This window comes from Dendrobates tinctorius, unplaced genomic scaffold, assembly GCF_039654945.1.
Source record: "Dendrobates tinctorius isolate UK_male_01 unplaced genomic scaffold, ASM3965494v1 ptg000073l, whole genome shotgun sequence".
Lineage (NCBI taxonomy): Eukaryota > Metazoa > Chordata > Amphibia > Anura > Dendrobatidae > Dendrobates > Dendrobates tinctorius.
This window is the reverse complement of record NW_027361741.1, coordinates 27,313,943-27,326,141: the sequence shown is the minus strand read 5'-3', so window position 1 is coordinate 27,326,141 and position 12,199 is coordinate 27,313,943. Positions and strand designations below refer to the sequence as shown.

The following is a 12,199-nucleotide window of genomic DNA, read 5'->3' as shown; positions in this document are numbered from 1 at the left end:
CCATATTTCTGCCCTAATTTCTCGCATTTCCTGCTGTAACTCGTGGCTCCAGTCTGGTTCAGCATGTCCAGTGTTTCACACCTGTAGCAAGTCATGCCCCCTTCTTCATCATATGGTTGCATACCCTGACGAAGTTCGACGGACATGCAAGACCCTGCATCCCTTCCATCTCTTGTTGAGGAGGCTCCTCTCGGTGGCTCTTAGACCGGAGCGGGGGCTCTTCTAAAACTGGACCATTCACTCTGCATTTCCTGCATTTCTTTCCTGATATCTTGGGCCCACTCCATCTCAGCTGCGAGCGGGGTGGCTACCTCATTACTTCGGACCATCCCTGCAAGAGCCGCTACCCCCTGTTATTGTTCTTTCACGCGTGCCTCCGCCCCCACTTCTAGAAAAGTCATACGTGGGCTAGTGTGCAAGTGTTCTCGCAAAGCCTGCTTAAGCAGCACATCCCTAAGGGTCCCGTGTCACATAGCAAAACACCAGCGATATGACCTGGTAAGAATCACTGGTGCGTCGCTACATGGTCGCTAGTAAGCTGCCAAATAGACAGATCTCTTCAGCGATGCAGCAGCGATCCATATAACGACCTCGGCGGTCGTTGGTACCTTGTCACACAGCAGCTTTTCTGACGATTCCCGCCTGCGTCCCTGAGTTATGCGTTAACGAGATCGCTCGTCATCGTCAAACACAGCAATGCATGCTGGCCAGCGGGACACAGACGATGAAAAAATGGTCCAGGACATTTGAGCACGATCAGCGATATCCAGCGGGGGGGCCAGCTGCCACTGCATGTCACATGTAGTGAGATTGCTGGCGTGGTCACTGTTGCGTCACAAAATCGGTGACGCTTCAGCGATCTCGCTAGCGATCTCGTTATGTGAGATGGGGGCTTAAAACCCGACACAAACTGATCTCTCAATATCCTATCAGGGGGCCCCACTCCCATGGTCCCCACATCTTCCCTCTTTTTAATGTGTGCATGCACCTCCTGCGGCCAAACAAACGCATCCACAGCTCTCCCACATCACTGGGGTCTCCATGCATCTCATCCAGGGTCTGCACCACCTTATCGAGGGTATCCCGCTCATGGGGGGTGGAACATAACTGAGTACCGTGCTTCAACATCCAGGGTCATTAAAGCTAGCTCAGCCTTAGTTTGAAACCCGCATTGGGCAGGACGCCATCCAGAAGAGAGAGATCCATATCACCTTAGTAAGAACCACCACTTTTCCACATTTAGACCAACAATCACAAATTCATACTCTGATCTCTTCTCTCCTTTATAGTTTCTCTATCGTGCCTGCATACTTCCTTTTCTTATTGCATTCACTGTGTATTCACAATAACACTGAGTTACATATAGAAATCGTCCTTATACGGTGTTATTCTTTACACCTAGCACTAAGCACTTTATTAATAGGGGATCATTTTTTCCATATACAGTGGGGAAAAAAAGTATTTAGTCAGTCAGCAATAGTGCAAGTTCCACCACTTAAAAAGATGAGAGGCGTCTGTAATTTACATCATAGGTAGACCTCAACTATGGAAGACAAACTGAGAAAAAAAAATCCAGAAAATCACATTGTCTGTTTTTTTTTCATTTTATTTGCATATTATGGTGGAAAATAAGTATTTGGCCAGAAACAAGCAATCAAGATTTCTGGCTCTCACAGACCTGTAACTTCTTCTTTAAGAGTCTCCTCTTTCCTCCACTCATTACCTGTAGTAATGGCACCTGTTTAAACTTGTTATCAGTATAAAAAGACACCTGTGCACACCCTCAAACAGTCTGACTCCAAACTCCACTATGGTGAAGACCAAAGAGCTGTCAAAGGACACCAGAAACAAAATTGTAGCCCTGCACCAGGCTGGGAAGACTGAATCTGCAATAGCCAACCAGCTTGGAGTGAAGAAATCAACTGTGGGAGCAATAATTAGAAAATGGAAGACATACAAGACCACTGATAATCTCCCTCGATCTGGTGCTCCACGCAAAATCCCACCCCGTGGGGTCAGAATGATCACAAGAACGGTGAGCAAAAATCCCAGAACCACGCGGGGGGACCTAGTGAATGAACTGCAGAGAGCTGGGACCAATGTAACAAGGCCTACCATAAGTAACACACTACGCCACCATGGACTCAGATCCTGCAGTGCCAGACGTGTCCCACTGCTTAAGCCTGTACATGTCCGGGCCCATCTGAAGTTTGCTAGAGAGCATTTGGATGATCCAGAGGAGTTTTGGGAGAATGTCCTATGGTCTGATGAAACCAAACTGGAACTGTTTGGTAGAAACACAACTTGTCGTGTTTGGAGGAAAAAGAATACTAAGCTGCATCCATCAAACACCATACCTACTGTAAAGCATGGTGGTGGAAACATCATGCTTTGGGGCTGTTTCTCTGCAAAGGGGCCAGGACAACTGATCCGGGTACATGAAAGAATGAATGGGGCCATGTATCGTGAGATTTTGAGTGCAAACCTCCTTCCATCAGCAAGGGCATTGAAGATGAAACGTGGCTGGGTCTTTCAACATGACAATGATCCAAAGCACACCGCCAGGGCAACGAAGGAGTGGCTTCGTAAGAAGCATTTCAAGGTCCTGGAGTGGCCTAGCCAGTCTCCAGATCTCAACCCTATAGAAAACCTTTGGAGGGAGTTGAAAGTCCGTGTTGCCAAGCGAAAAGCCAAAAACATCACTGCTCTAGAGGAGATCTGCATGGAGGAATGGGCCAACATACCAACAACAGTGTGTGGCAACCTTGTGAAGACTTACAGAAAACGTTTGACCTCTGTCATTGCCAACAAAGGATATATCACAAAGTATTGAGATGAAATTTTGTTTCTGACCAAATACTTATTTTCCACCATAATATGCAAATAAAATGAAAAAAAAAAACAGACAATGTGATTTTCTGGATTTTTTTTTCTCAGTTTGTCTCCCATAGTTGAGGTCTACCTATGATGTAAATTACAGACGCCTCTCATCTTTTTAAGTGGTGGAACTTGCACTATTGCTGACTGACTAAATACTTTTTTTCCCCACTGTATTGTGTCATCTATTTTTTCATTTATAATTCTTGGTATGCATTTTTCTTTATTTGGCACGTACATTGAGATTAGCACTGTATCCTTGGCGTCATTATGACAATTGAGGCCATTCTATGTACCTGGATGTGCGGCCTTGTTTTTAATGTTTGTTTTAACACTTTGATTTGTTGCTTTCTAGTTGTACCTGTATTTTACTACCTACAATAAATATTATTGTACCTATTTTTTCACTGATGGGACTTTATGGTCGGCTTTTCTCTTATTGTTTGTCTAAAACAATAGCACTGCATCATAGTATCATTGTGTGCCCCTATACACTGATTGCTAATAACACATGATCCTTTTATCTTGGCTGTTATCTATGATCAAACATAAACTTTATTTTCCTCACCTAAAACATTTAATCTGTCATCTAAAGAAGAGAATGACCCCACTTCATAGCGACTTTCCTAATTTTATATAACACCAAACCCATCACACCCTCACAATCAGTCTCAGCAGACAGACTGTACTAATCAAACACTTATGTCATGACTGATATGATAATAGTGGAATAATCAATTAAATGGTACATTATTATGTAGTATCAGACGCTGGACAAGGCTTAAATGATTAGATACAGCTATTACATCCAAACTTTACTCATATCTTTACCAATATTTACCATATGAGGGGATATCATAGTATATGAAGTATGTGTATTGAAAGAATTATTTATAAACATATTACCTGCATTCAGTCCTATGAGGAATCTCCCGAGGATTAAAAGTTCAAAAACTCCAGCCGATTGTGCAATACCCATGAAAAAAGCAGCAAGAATTGCCACCGCATTATTCACGAGGAGAGCACGTTTCCTGCAATGCATGTGAGCAGATGGTTTAGTATATACTGGAAATCAGAATTTAGCAAAATATTATTTGCCTTCATTTGGACAGGGCTATTCACTGCCATTCACTACATTTTACACTATGCTGCTTATCAATAACCGGTTATCTTTCTCCATAAGATACAGTGGGAACGGAACGTATTCAGACCCCTTTAAATTTTTCACTCTTTGTTTCATTGCAGCCATTTGGTAAATCCAAAAAAGTTCATTTTTTTCTCATTAATGTACACTCTGCACTCCATCTTGAATGAAAAAAAAACAGAAATGTAGAAATGTAGACATTTTTGCAAATTTATTAAAAAAGAAAAACTGAAATATCACATGGTCATAAGTTTTCAGACCCTTTGCTCAGTATTGAGTAGAAGCACCCTTTTGAGCTAGTACAGCCTTGAGTCTTCTTGGGAATAATGCAACAAGTTTTTCACACCTTGATTTGGGGATCCTCTGCCATTCTTCCTTGCAGATCCTCTCCATTTCCATCAGGTTGAATGCTCAATTGGGTTTAGGTCAGGTCTCTGGCTGGGCCAGTCAAGAATGGTCACAGAGTTGTTCTGAAGCCACTCCTTTGTTATTTTAGCTGTGTGCTTAGGGTCATTGTCTTGTTGGAAGGTGAACCTTCGACCAAGTCTGAGGTCCAGAGCATTCTGGAAGATGTTTTCATCCAGAATATCTCTGTACTTGCCCGCATTCATGTTTCCTTCAATTGCAACCAGTTGTCCTGTCCCTGCAACTGAAAAACACCCCCATAGCATAATGCTGCCACCACCATGTTTCACTTTTGGGATTGTATTGGACAGGTGATGAGCAGTGCCTGGTTTTCTCCACACTTACTTCTTAGAATTATCACCAAAAAGTTCTATCTTCATCTCATCAGTCCAGAGAATCTTATTTCTCATAGTCTGGGAGTGAGTCCTTCATGTGTTTTTTTAGCAAACGCTATGTGGGTTTTCATATGTCTAGTACTGAGGAGAGGCTTTTGTCGGGCCACTCTGCCATAAAGGCCCGACTGGTGGAGGGCTGCAGTAATAGTTGACTTTGTGGAACTCTCTCTCTCACCAAGGCTCTTCTCCCACGATTGCTCAGTTTGGCTGGACGGCCAGGTCTAGGAAAACTTCTGGTGGTCCCAAACTTCTTCCATTTAAAGATTATGGAGGCCACTGTGCTCTTAGGAACCTTGAGTACTGCAGAAATTCTTTTGTAACCTTGGCCAGATCTGTGCCTTGCCACAATTTTGTCTCTGAGCTCCTTGGCCAGTTCCTTTGACCTCATGATTCTCATTTGGTCTGACAGGCACTGTGACCTGTGAGGTCTTATATAGACAGGTGTGTGCCTTTACAAATCAAGTCCTATCAGTTTAATTAAACACAGCTGGACTCCAATGAAGGAGTAAAACTATCTGAAGGAGGATCACAAGGAAATTGACAGCATGTGACTTAAATATGAGTGTCTGAGGAAAGGGTCTGAATTAGTGATGGGCAAGTAGCATCGTTGCTCGGGAGATCTCCAAGTATTTTGGCGTGCTCGGAGATTTAGCTTTCCTCATCTCAGCTGCATGATTTGCGACGTGTAGACAGGCTGAATACATGTGGGAATTCCCTAACAAACAGGCATTCCACACATGTATCCAAGCTGTCTAGCAGTCGCAAATCATGTAGCTGAGGCGACCAAAACTAAATCTCCGAGCAAGCCAAAATACTCTGAGACCACCCGAGCATGCTGGGGAGACCCAAGCAACAAGTATACTCGCTCATCACTAGTCTGAATACTTATGACCATGTGATATTTCAGTTTTTCTTTTTTAATACATTTTTTGGAATTTACCAAACGGCTGAAATGAAACAGAGTGAAAAATGTAAAGGGGTCTGAATACTTTCTGTACCCACTGTAGCACTACCCCTACCATGCCTGTCACTTTAGCTGTTATTGTTACAGGGAACTTTAGCTGTCTGTTGGAGTATCATCTGACTTCGTTCTTGAATACACACTTTGCATCCATGTTGAAACGAACTGTCTGCTTACCTGCCAATCTTTAGTGCTGCATGCCCGCCAATAAAGTTCCCAAGCAGTCCGCCTACTGTAAACGCTGAAGCAATTACCGACCAGATGAGGGTTAGAAGATCTTCATCTAATTGTGAGTTGTAGCGGGAATACCAGGTCTCATTAATGAACTTATGTACATGCTGTAAAGGGATAAAATAAAATACATTTCAAGACACAAACTCTCAGTACAGATTTATCTCCTAATTTTGGTACTCATGAAACTTCTCTAGATATATTTGGCCATAATAAATTGGTCAGCAAAGTTCCAGGTTCACACTGTAAATTAACCTGCTCCCCAGTGTCGGACTGGAGCACCTTGGGCCCACCAGAGAAAATCATTCTTGGGGCCCACTATGTAGCTACATAGAAATAAATACAAGACCACCAACTGTGCAGTAAAGCACACTAATATCAGGGTGTAATATAAGGTAGCACATGTCTTAATTATGTAGCAGGGGTTGGGTTAGAATCATAGAGGGGTAGCCCCCTCATAGAATATAATGTAGCCCCCTCATGGAATATAATGTAGCCCCCCTCATAAAATAATGTAGCCCCCCTCATAGAATACAATACAGCCACCTCTCTTAGAGTATAATGCAGCACCCCACAAAATATAATGCAACCCCCTCATAAGGTATAATGTAGCCCCCCATAGAATATAATGTAGCACCCTCATAATGTATAATGCAGCCTCACCACAGAATATAATGCAGTCCCTCCATAGATAGAGTATACTGTAGCCCCCTCATAGGGGATAATGCTGCGCCCCTCATATAGTATGATGTAGCCCCACAGAATATAATGTAGTCTCCTGAGACAATAATGCAGCCCCACCATAGAATATAATGCTTCCCCCAATAGATTATACTGTAGCCCCCTCATATAGTGTGATGTAGCCCCCAGAATATAATATAGTCCCCTGATAGAATAATGCAGCCATGCTTCATTGTCTATTTTGCTTTACACAGCTCATCTACTTTTATTTATAATTGAACTTGATAATGCAGGTATTGCAGTCCTATTCACTTAAAAGGGTCATCCGGAACGCTGCTTATTTTTCCCTACCTGGTTTCGATCTCTGGTGACTCAGGGTGGTCATTGACCGCTCCTGTCAGCGACTCTGCGCTTCTGTTAAAGTCAAGTTGATAGAGCAGCTTCTTTTCTTCCATTCTGCTCTGGCTATGGGGCGTCACTGCTGATGATATGCTGATTGACAGCCAGCATCCCGCTGCGGGGAGCCAGTTGTCAATCAGCATGCCATTGGCAGTGATATCCCGTTGACAAAGCAGACCGGGAGAGAAAGAGCTTTCCTGTTATCTGGGGTCAAATGAAGCAGTAGCATTGCTAGTAGGAGTAGTCTATGACCAATCTGAACTGGCAGAGATCAGTGACGGGCAGAACGAAAAGGTAATAACCAATTACCTGCCTGTAACTTTTTAGCCCGATATTGCCCACACCTGTTGCTTGCCACAGGTAAGTTTGAACAAGCATAGCATACTTGAAACAAAGAAAATAGGAGATCCACAGGAGCATATAAACATGCAAAATTTTCAAAATTTATTCATATTATATAAATGTAATATTTCAATTAGTAGAAAAATAGTACAACATTCAATAAGTATAAGATACACAAAAGGAGGGGGAGAAAATGAGGGAAAAATTCAGGGTTCAGATGTCAGCATATAAACCAGTATTAAGGCATATACAAACCCCAAATATAAATAAGGTGCCAATATCCCTGACAAATAACAGGGCAAATGTGCAAAGTCAAAATTAGGGGTAATAAACCTATATGCTATATCCGACATAGGGCACTGGGTAGGAACCACAGAAAAAAACCCAGAAAGTGGTATGCCATGCCTGTATGTTTAAAGGTCCCAGCAGGAGATCGCCCTCAGAAGATTAAATATATCCCATAATGAGATTAATTGCGAGCAGAGCGATGCTTACCAGTAAGGACCAAATATGGGGCACCAAGGAAGGTGCCCCATACTTCCTACTATTTTTTTACTATTTGAAATATGACATTTATAATAATAATAATAAATTTTATTTCTATAGCACCGACATATTCCGCAGCACTTTACATATCAGAGAGGACTTGTACAGTCAATAGACATTACAGCATAACAATAATCACATAGATCTTAACAGATACCAATAGGAATGAGGGTCCTGCTCGCAAGCTTACAATCTATGAGGAAAAAAAAGAGAGACACAAAAGGTGAGTGGTAATATTGCCCTGATTGTATGGACCAGCCATAATGTTAAGTGTGTAAGAGTACAGACACAGAGGGCTAATGGATGTATAAAGCATGTGGGAACATGATGCGGGGAACCTGGTTACGGTAAAAACTTTTGGCTGTGCCACACAGGGATAGATTAGGCTAATGTGTTGAGGCAGTAGGCCAGTCTGAATAAATGAGTTTTCAGGGCACGCTTAAAATTGTGGGGATTGGGGACTAATCGTATTGACCTGGGAAGTGCATTCCAAAGAATTGGCGCAGCAAGTGTATAGTCTTGGAGACGGGAGTGGGAGGTTCTGATTATTGTGGATGCTAACCTCAGGTCATCAGCAGAACAAAGGGTGCTGGTAGGATGGTATACTGATACAAGGGAGGAGATGTAGGGTGGTGCTGAGCCATGGAGAGCTTTGTGGGTGAGGGTAATAAGTTTGTACTGGATTCTGGAGTGGATGGGTAGCCAGTGTAATGACTGGCACAAGGTAGAGGCATCGGTGTAACGATTGGCGAGGAATATGATCCTGGCAGCAGCATTCAAGACAAATTGGAGGGGGGAGAGTTTGGTAAGAGGCAGACCGATTAGAAGAGAGTTACAATAGTCGAGACGAGAATGAATAAGAGAAACAGTAAGAGTTTTTGCGGAGTCAACAGTAAGAAAAGGTCGAATTCTAGAAATGTTTTTGAGGTGCAGATAACAAGAGCGAGCCAGTGATCTTATGTGGGGGACAAAGGAAAGCTCGGAGTCAAGTATGACCCCAAGACAACGGGCATGTTGCTGGGGAGTAATAGTGGAACCACACACGGAAATGGCAATGTCGGGTATAGGTACATTAGTAGCGGGAGGAAACACAAGGAGTTCAGTCTTTGACAGGTTCAGTTTCAGATATAGTGAGGACATGATGTTAGACACAGCATTTAGACAATCGCTGTTGTTTTCTAGAAAGGCAGGCGTGATGTCAGAAGAAGCATATAATTGGGTGTCATCAGCATAGAGATGGTACTGGAAACCAAATCTACTGATTGTTTGACCAATAGGGGCAGTGTACAAAGAGAAGAGGAGGGGACCTAGGACTGATCCTTGAGGAACCCCAACAGTAAGGGGAAGATGAGAGGAGGAGGAGCCAACAAAAGATACAGTAAAGGAGCAGTCAGAGAGATAGGAGGAGAACCAGGAGAGAACGGTGTCCTTGAGACCAATGGAATGGAGCATAGTGATGAGGAGCTGATGATCCACAGTGTCGAATGCTGCAGAGAGATCCAAGAGAATTAGCATGGAGTAATGACCATTTGATTTAGCTGTTAGCAGATCATTAAAGACTTTAGTGAGGGCAGTTTCAGTAGAGTGTAAAGAGCGGAAACCAGATTGGAGAGGGTTGAGAAGAGAGTTATCAAAGAGATAGCGGCTAAGACGGGAGTGGATCAGGCATTCCAGGAGTTTAGAGATGAAGGGAAGATTAGAGACAGGTCTATAGTTAGCAACACAGTTTTGGTCGAGGGATGGTTTTTTAAGTAGTGGATGTATGATGGCATGCTTAAATGAGGAGGGAAAGATACCAGAAGAGAGAGAGGTTAAATATTTTAGTTAGGTGAGGGGTGACAGCAGGGGAAAGGGACTGGAGGAGATACGACGGAAATGGGTCACTGGTGCAAGTGGTTGGGCGAGAAGATGCAAGGAGCCTGCTTACTTCTTCTTCTGTGACTGGTTCAAAATCAGAGAGTGAGCTAGATGCAGTGGGAAAGGGAGGACAGTGCATGGTATGAGGTGATTGGGAGATAATTTCCTGTCGGATCTGGTCAATTTTTTCTTTGAAGTAATTGGCCAGATCGTCAGCTCGAAGCACTGTGGTTGGGGCCTGTACTCTTGGGTTGAGTAGAGAATGAAAAGTGTCAAAGAGACATTTAGGGTTATTGGACAGTGAGGTGATGAGGGTGTTTATATGATATGATATGAATACATTTTGAAAATTTTGCATATTTATATGCTCCTGTGGCTCTCCTATTTACTGTCTATTTCATGAAGCTTGAGTTTTTTTTCTAGTATCTGTGTGCTAATTGGCACCATTTTGCCTCTGAGTTTATCATGCTACCTGGTTGTGTTATCATGCTTGAAACAAAGTTGTTTGCCCACATTTTTGGAAAGATGCCAACATTTTTGTCTGGCCCATTTTTGGGGCTTTCTGTGAATTTATATGTAAGTTGCCTTTTATTTTGTTTTTTTGTGTGTTGTTGCAATACACACAAAAGAAATAAACGTGTATAACAAAACATGTGTAATTCAAATAATTTTCTGGAAGAAATACTTTGTTTTTCCCAATTTCGAGGGTGCCAACATTTTTAGCCATGATGGTACATGAAGCTATGGGGCCATCATACTGTGTATAAGAAATGTGGGAACCATAATACTGTACATATGGAAATTTGGGTAATCATACTGTATATAGTTTGCTGTGGGCCATCATACTTTATAACTTAAGCTGTGGTTATCACCATTCTGTGCATAGGGAGCTGTATGGGCCACATACCGTGTATACAGTTGTGGCCAAAAGTATTGACACCCCTGCAATTTTGTCAGCTAATACTCAGTTTCTTCCTGAAAATGATTCCAGTCACAAATTCTTTGGTATTATTATATTCATTTAATTTGTCTTAAATGAAAAAAAACAAAAGAGAATGAAGCAAAAAGCAAAACATTGATCATTTCACACAAAACTCCAAAAATGGGCCAGACAAAAGTATTGGCACCCTCAGCCTAATAATTGGTTGCACAACCTTTAGCCAAAATAACTGCGACCAACCACTTCCGGTAATCATCAATGAGATTCTTACAATGCTCTGCTGGAATTTTAGACCATTCTTCTTTGGCAAACTGCTCCAGGTCCCTGATATTTGAAGGGTGCCTTCTCCAAACTGCCATTTTTAGATCTCTCCACAGGTGTTCTATGGGATTCAGGTCTGGACTCATTGCTGGCCACCTTAGAAGTCTCCAGTGCTTTCTCTCAAACCATTTTCTAGTGCTTTTTGAAGTGTGTTTTGGGTCATTGTCCTGCTGGAAGACCCATGACCTCTGAGGGAGACCCAGCTTTCTCACACTGGGCCCTACATTATGCTGCAAAATTTGTTGGTAGTCTTCAGACTTCATAATGCCATGCACATGGTCAAGCAGTCCAGTGCCAGAGGCAGCAAAGCAACCCCAAAACATCAGGGAACCTCCGCCATGTTTGACTGTAGGGACCGTGTTTTTTTCTTTGAATGCCTCTTTTTTTCTCCTGTAAACTCTATGTTGATGCCTTTGCCCAAAAAGCTCTACTTTTGTCTCATCTGACCAGAGAACATTCTTCCAAAACGTTTTAGGCTTTATCAGGTAAGTTTTGGCAAACTCCAGCCTGGCTTTTTTATGTCTCGGGGTAAGAAGTGGGGTCTTCCTGGATCTCCTACCATACAGTCCCTTTTCATTCAGACGCCGACGGATAGTACGGGTTGACACTGCTGTACCCTCGGACTGCAGGGCAGCTTGAACTTGTTGGGATGTTAGTCGAGGTTCTTTATCCAACATCCGCACAATCTTGCGTTGAAATCTCTTGTCAATTTTTCTTTTCCGTCCACATCTAGGGAGGTTAGCCACAGTGCCATGGGCTTTAAACTTCTTGATGGCACTGTGCACGGTAGACACAGGAATATTCAGGTCTTTGGAGATGGACTTGTAGCCTTGAGATTGCTCATGCTTCCTCACAATTTGGTTTCTCAAGTCCTCAGACAGTTCTTTGGTCTTCTTTCTTTTCTCCATGCTCAATGTGGTACACACAAGGACACAGGACAGAGGTTGAGTCAACTTCAATCCATGTCAACTGGCTGCAAGTGTGATTTAGTTATTGCCAACACCTGTTAGGTGCCACAGGTAAGTTACAGGTGCTGTTAATTACACAAATTAGAGAAGCATCACATGATTTTTTGAACAGTGCCAATACTTTTGTCCACC

General features: G+C 42.7%; 1 protein-coding gene across 1 annotated transcript in view; it reads right to left on the bottom strand.

Moving 5' to 3' along the window:
* Positions 1-12,199, bottom strand: part of LOC141096210 (solute carrier family 2, facilitated glucose transporter member 11-like) — a 252,288-nt gene that overhangs the window by 87,494 nt on the left and 152,595 nt on the right. Inside the window, exons 3-4 of the mRNA XM_073582696.1 lie at positions 5,960-6,120; positions 3,784-3,908 (exon numbers count right to left, since the gene is read on the bottom strand). Of these exons, the coding sequence (XP_073438797.1) occupies positions 3,784-3,908; positions 5,960-6,120 (286 nt within the window). The remainder of the gene's footprint in view (positions 1-3,783; positions 3,909-5,959; positions 6,121-12,199) is intronic.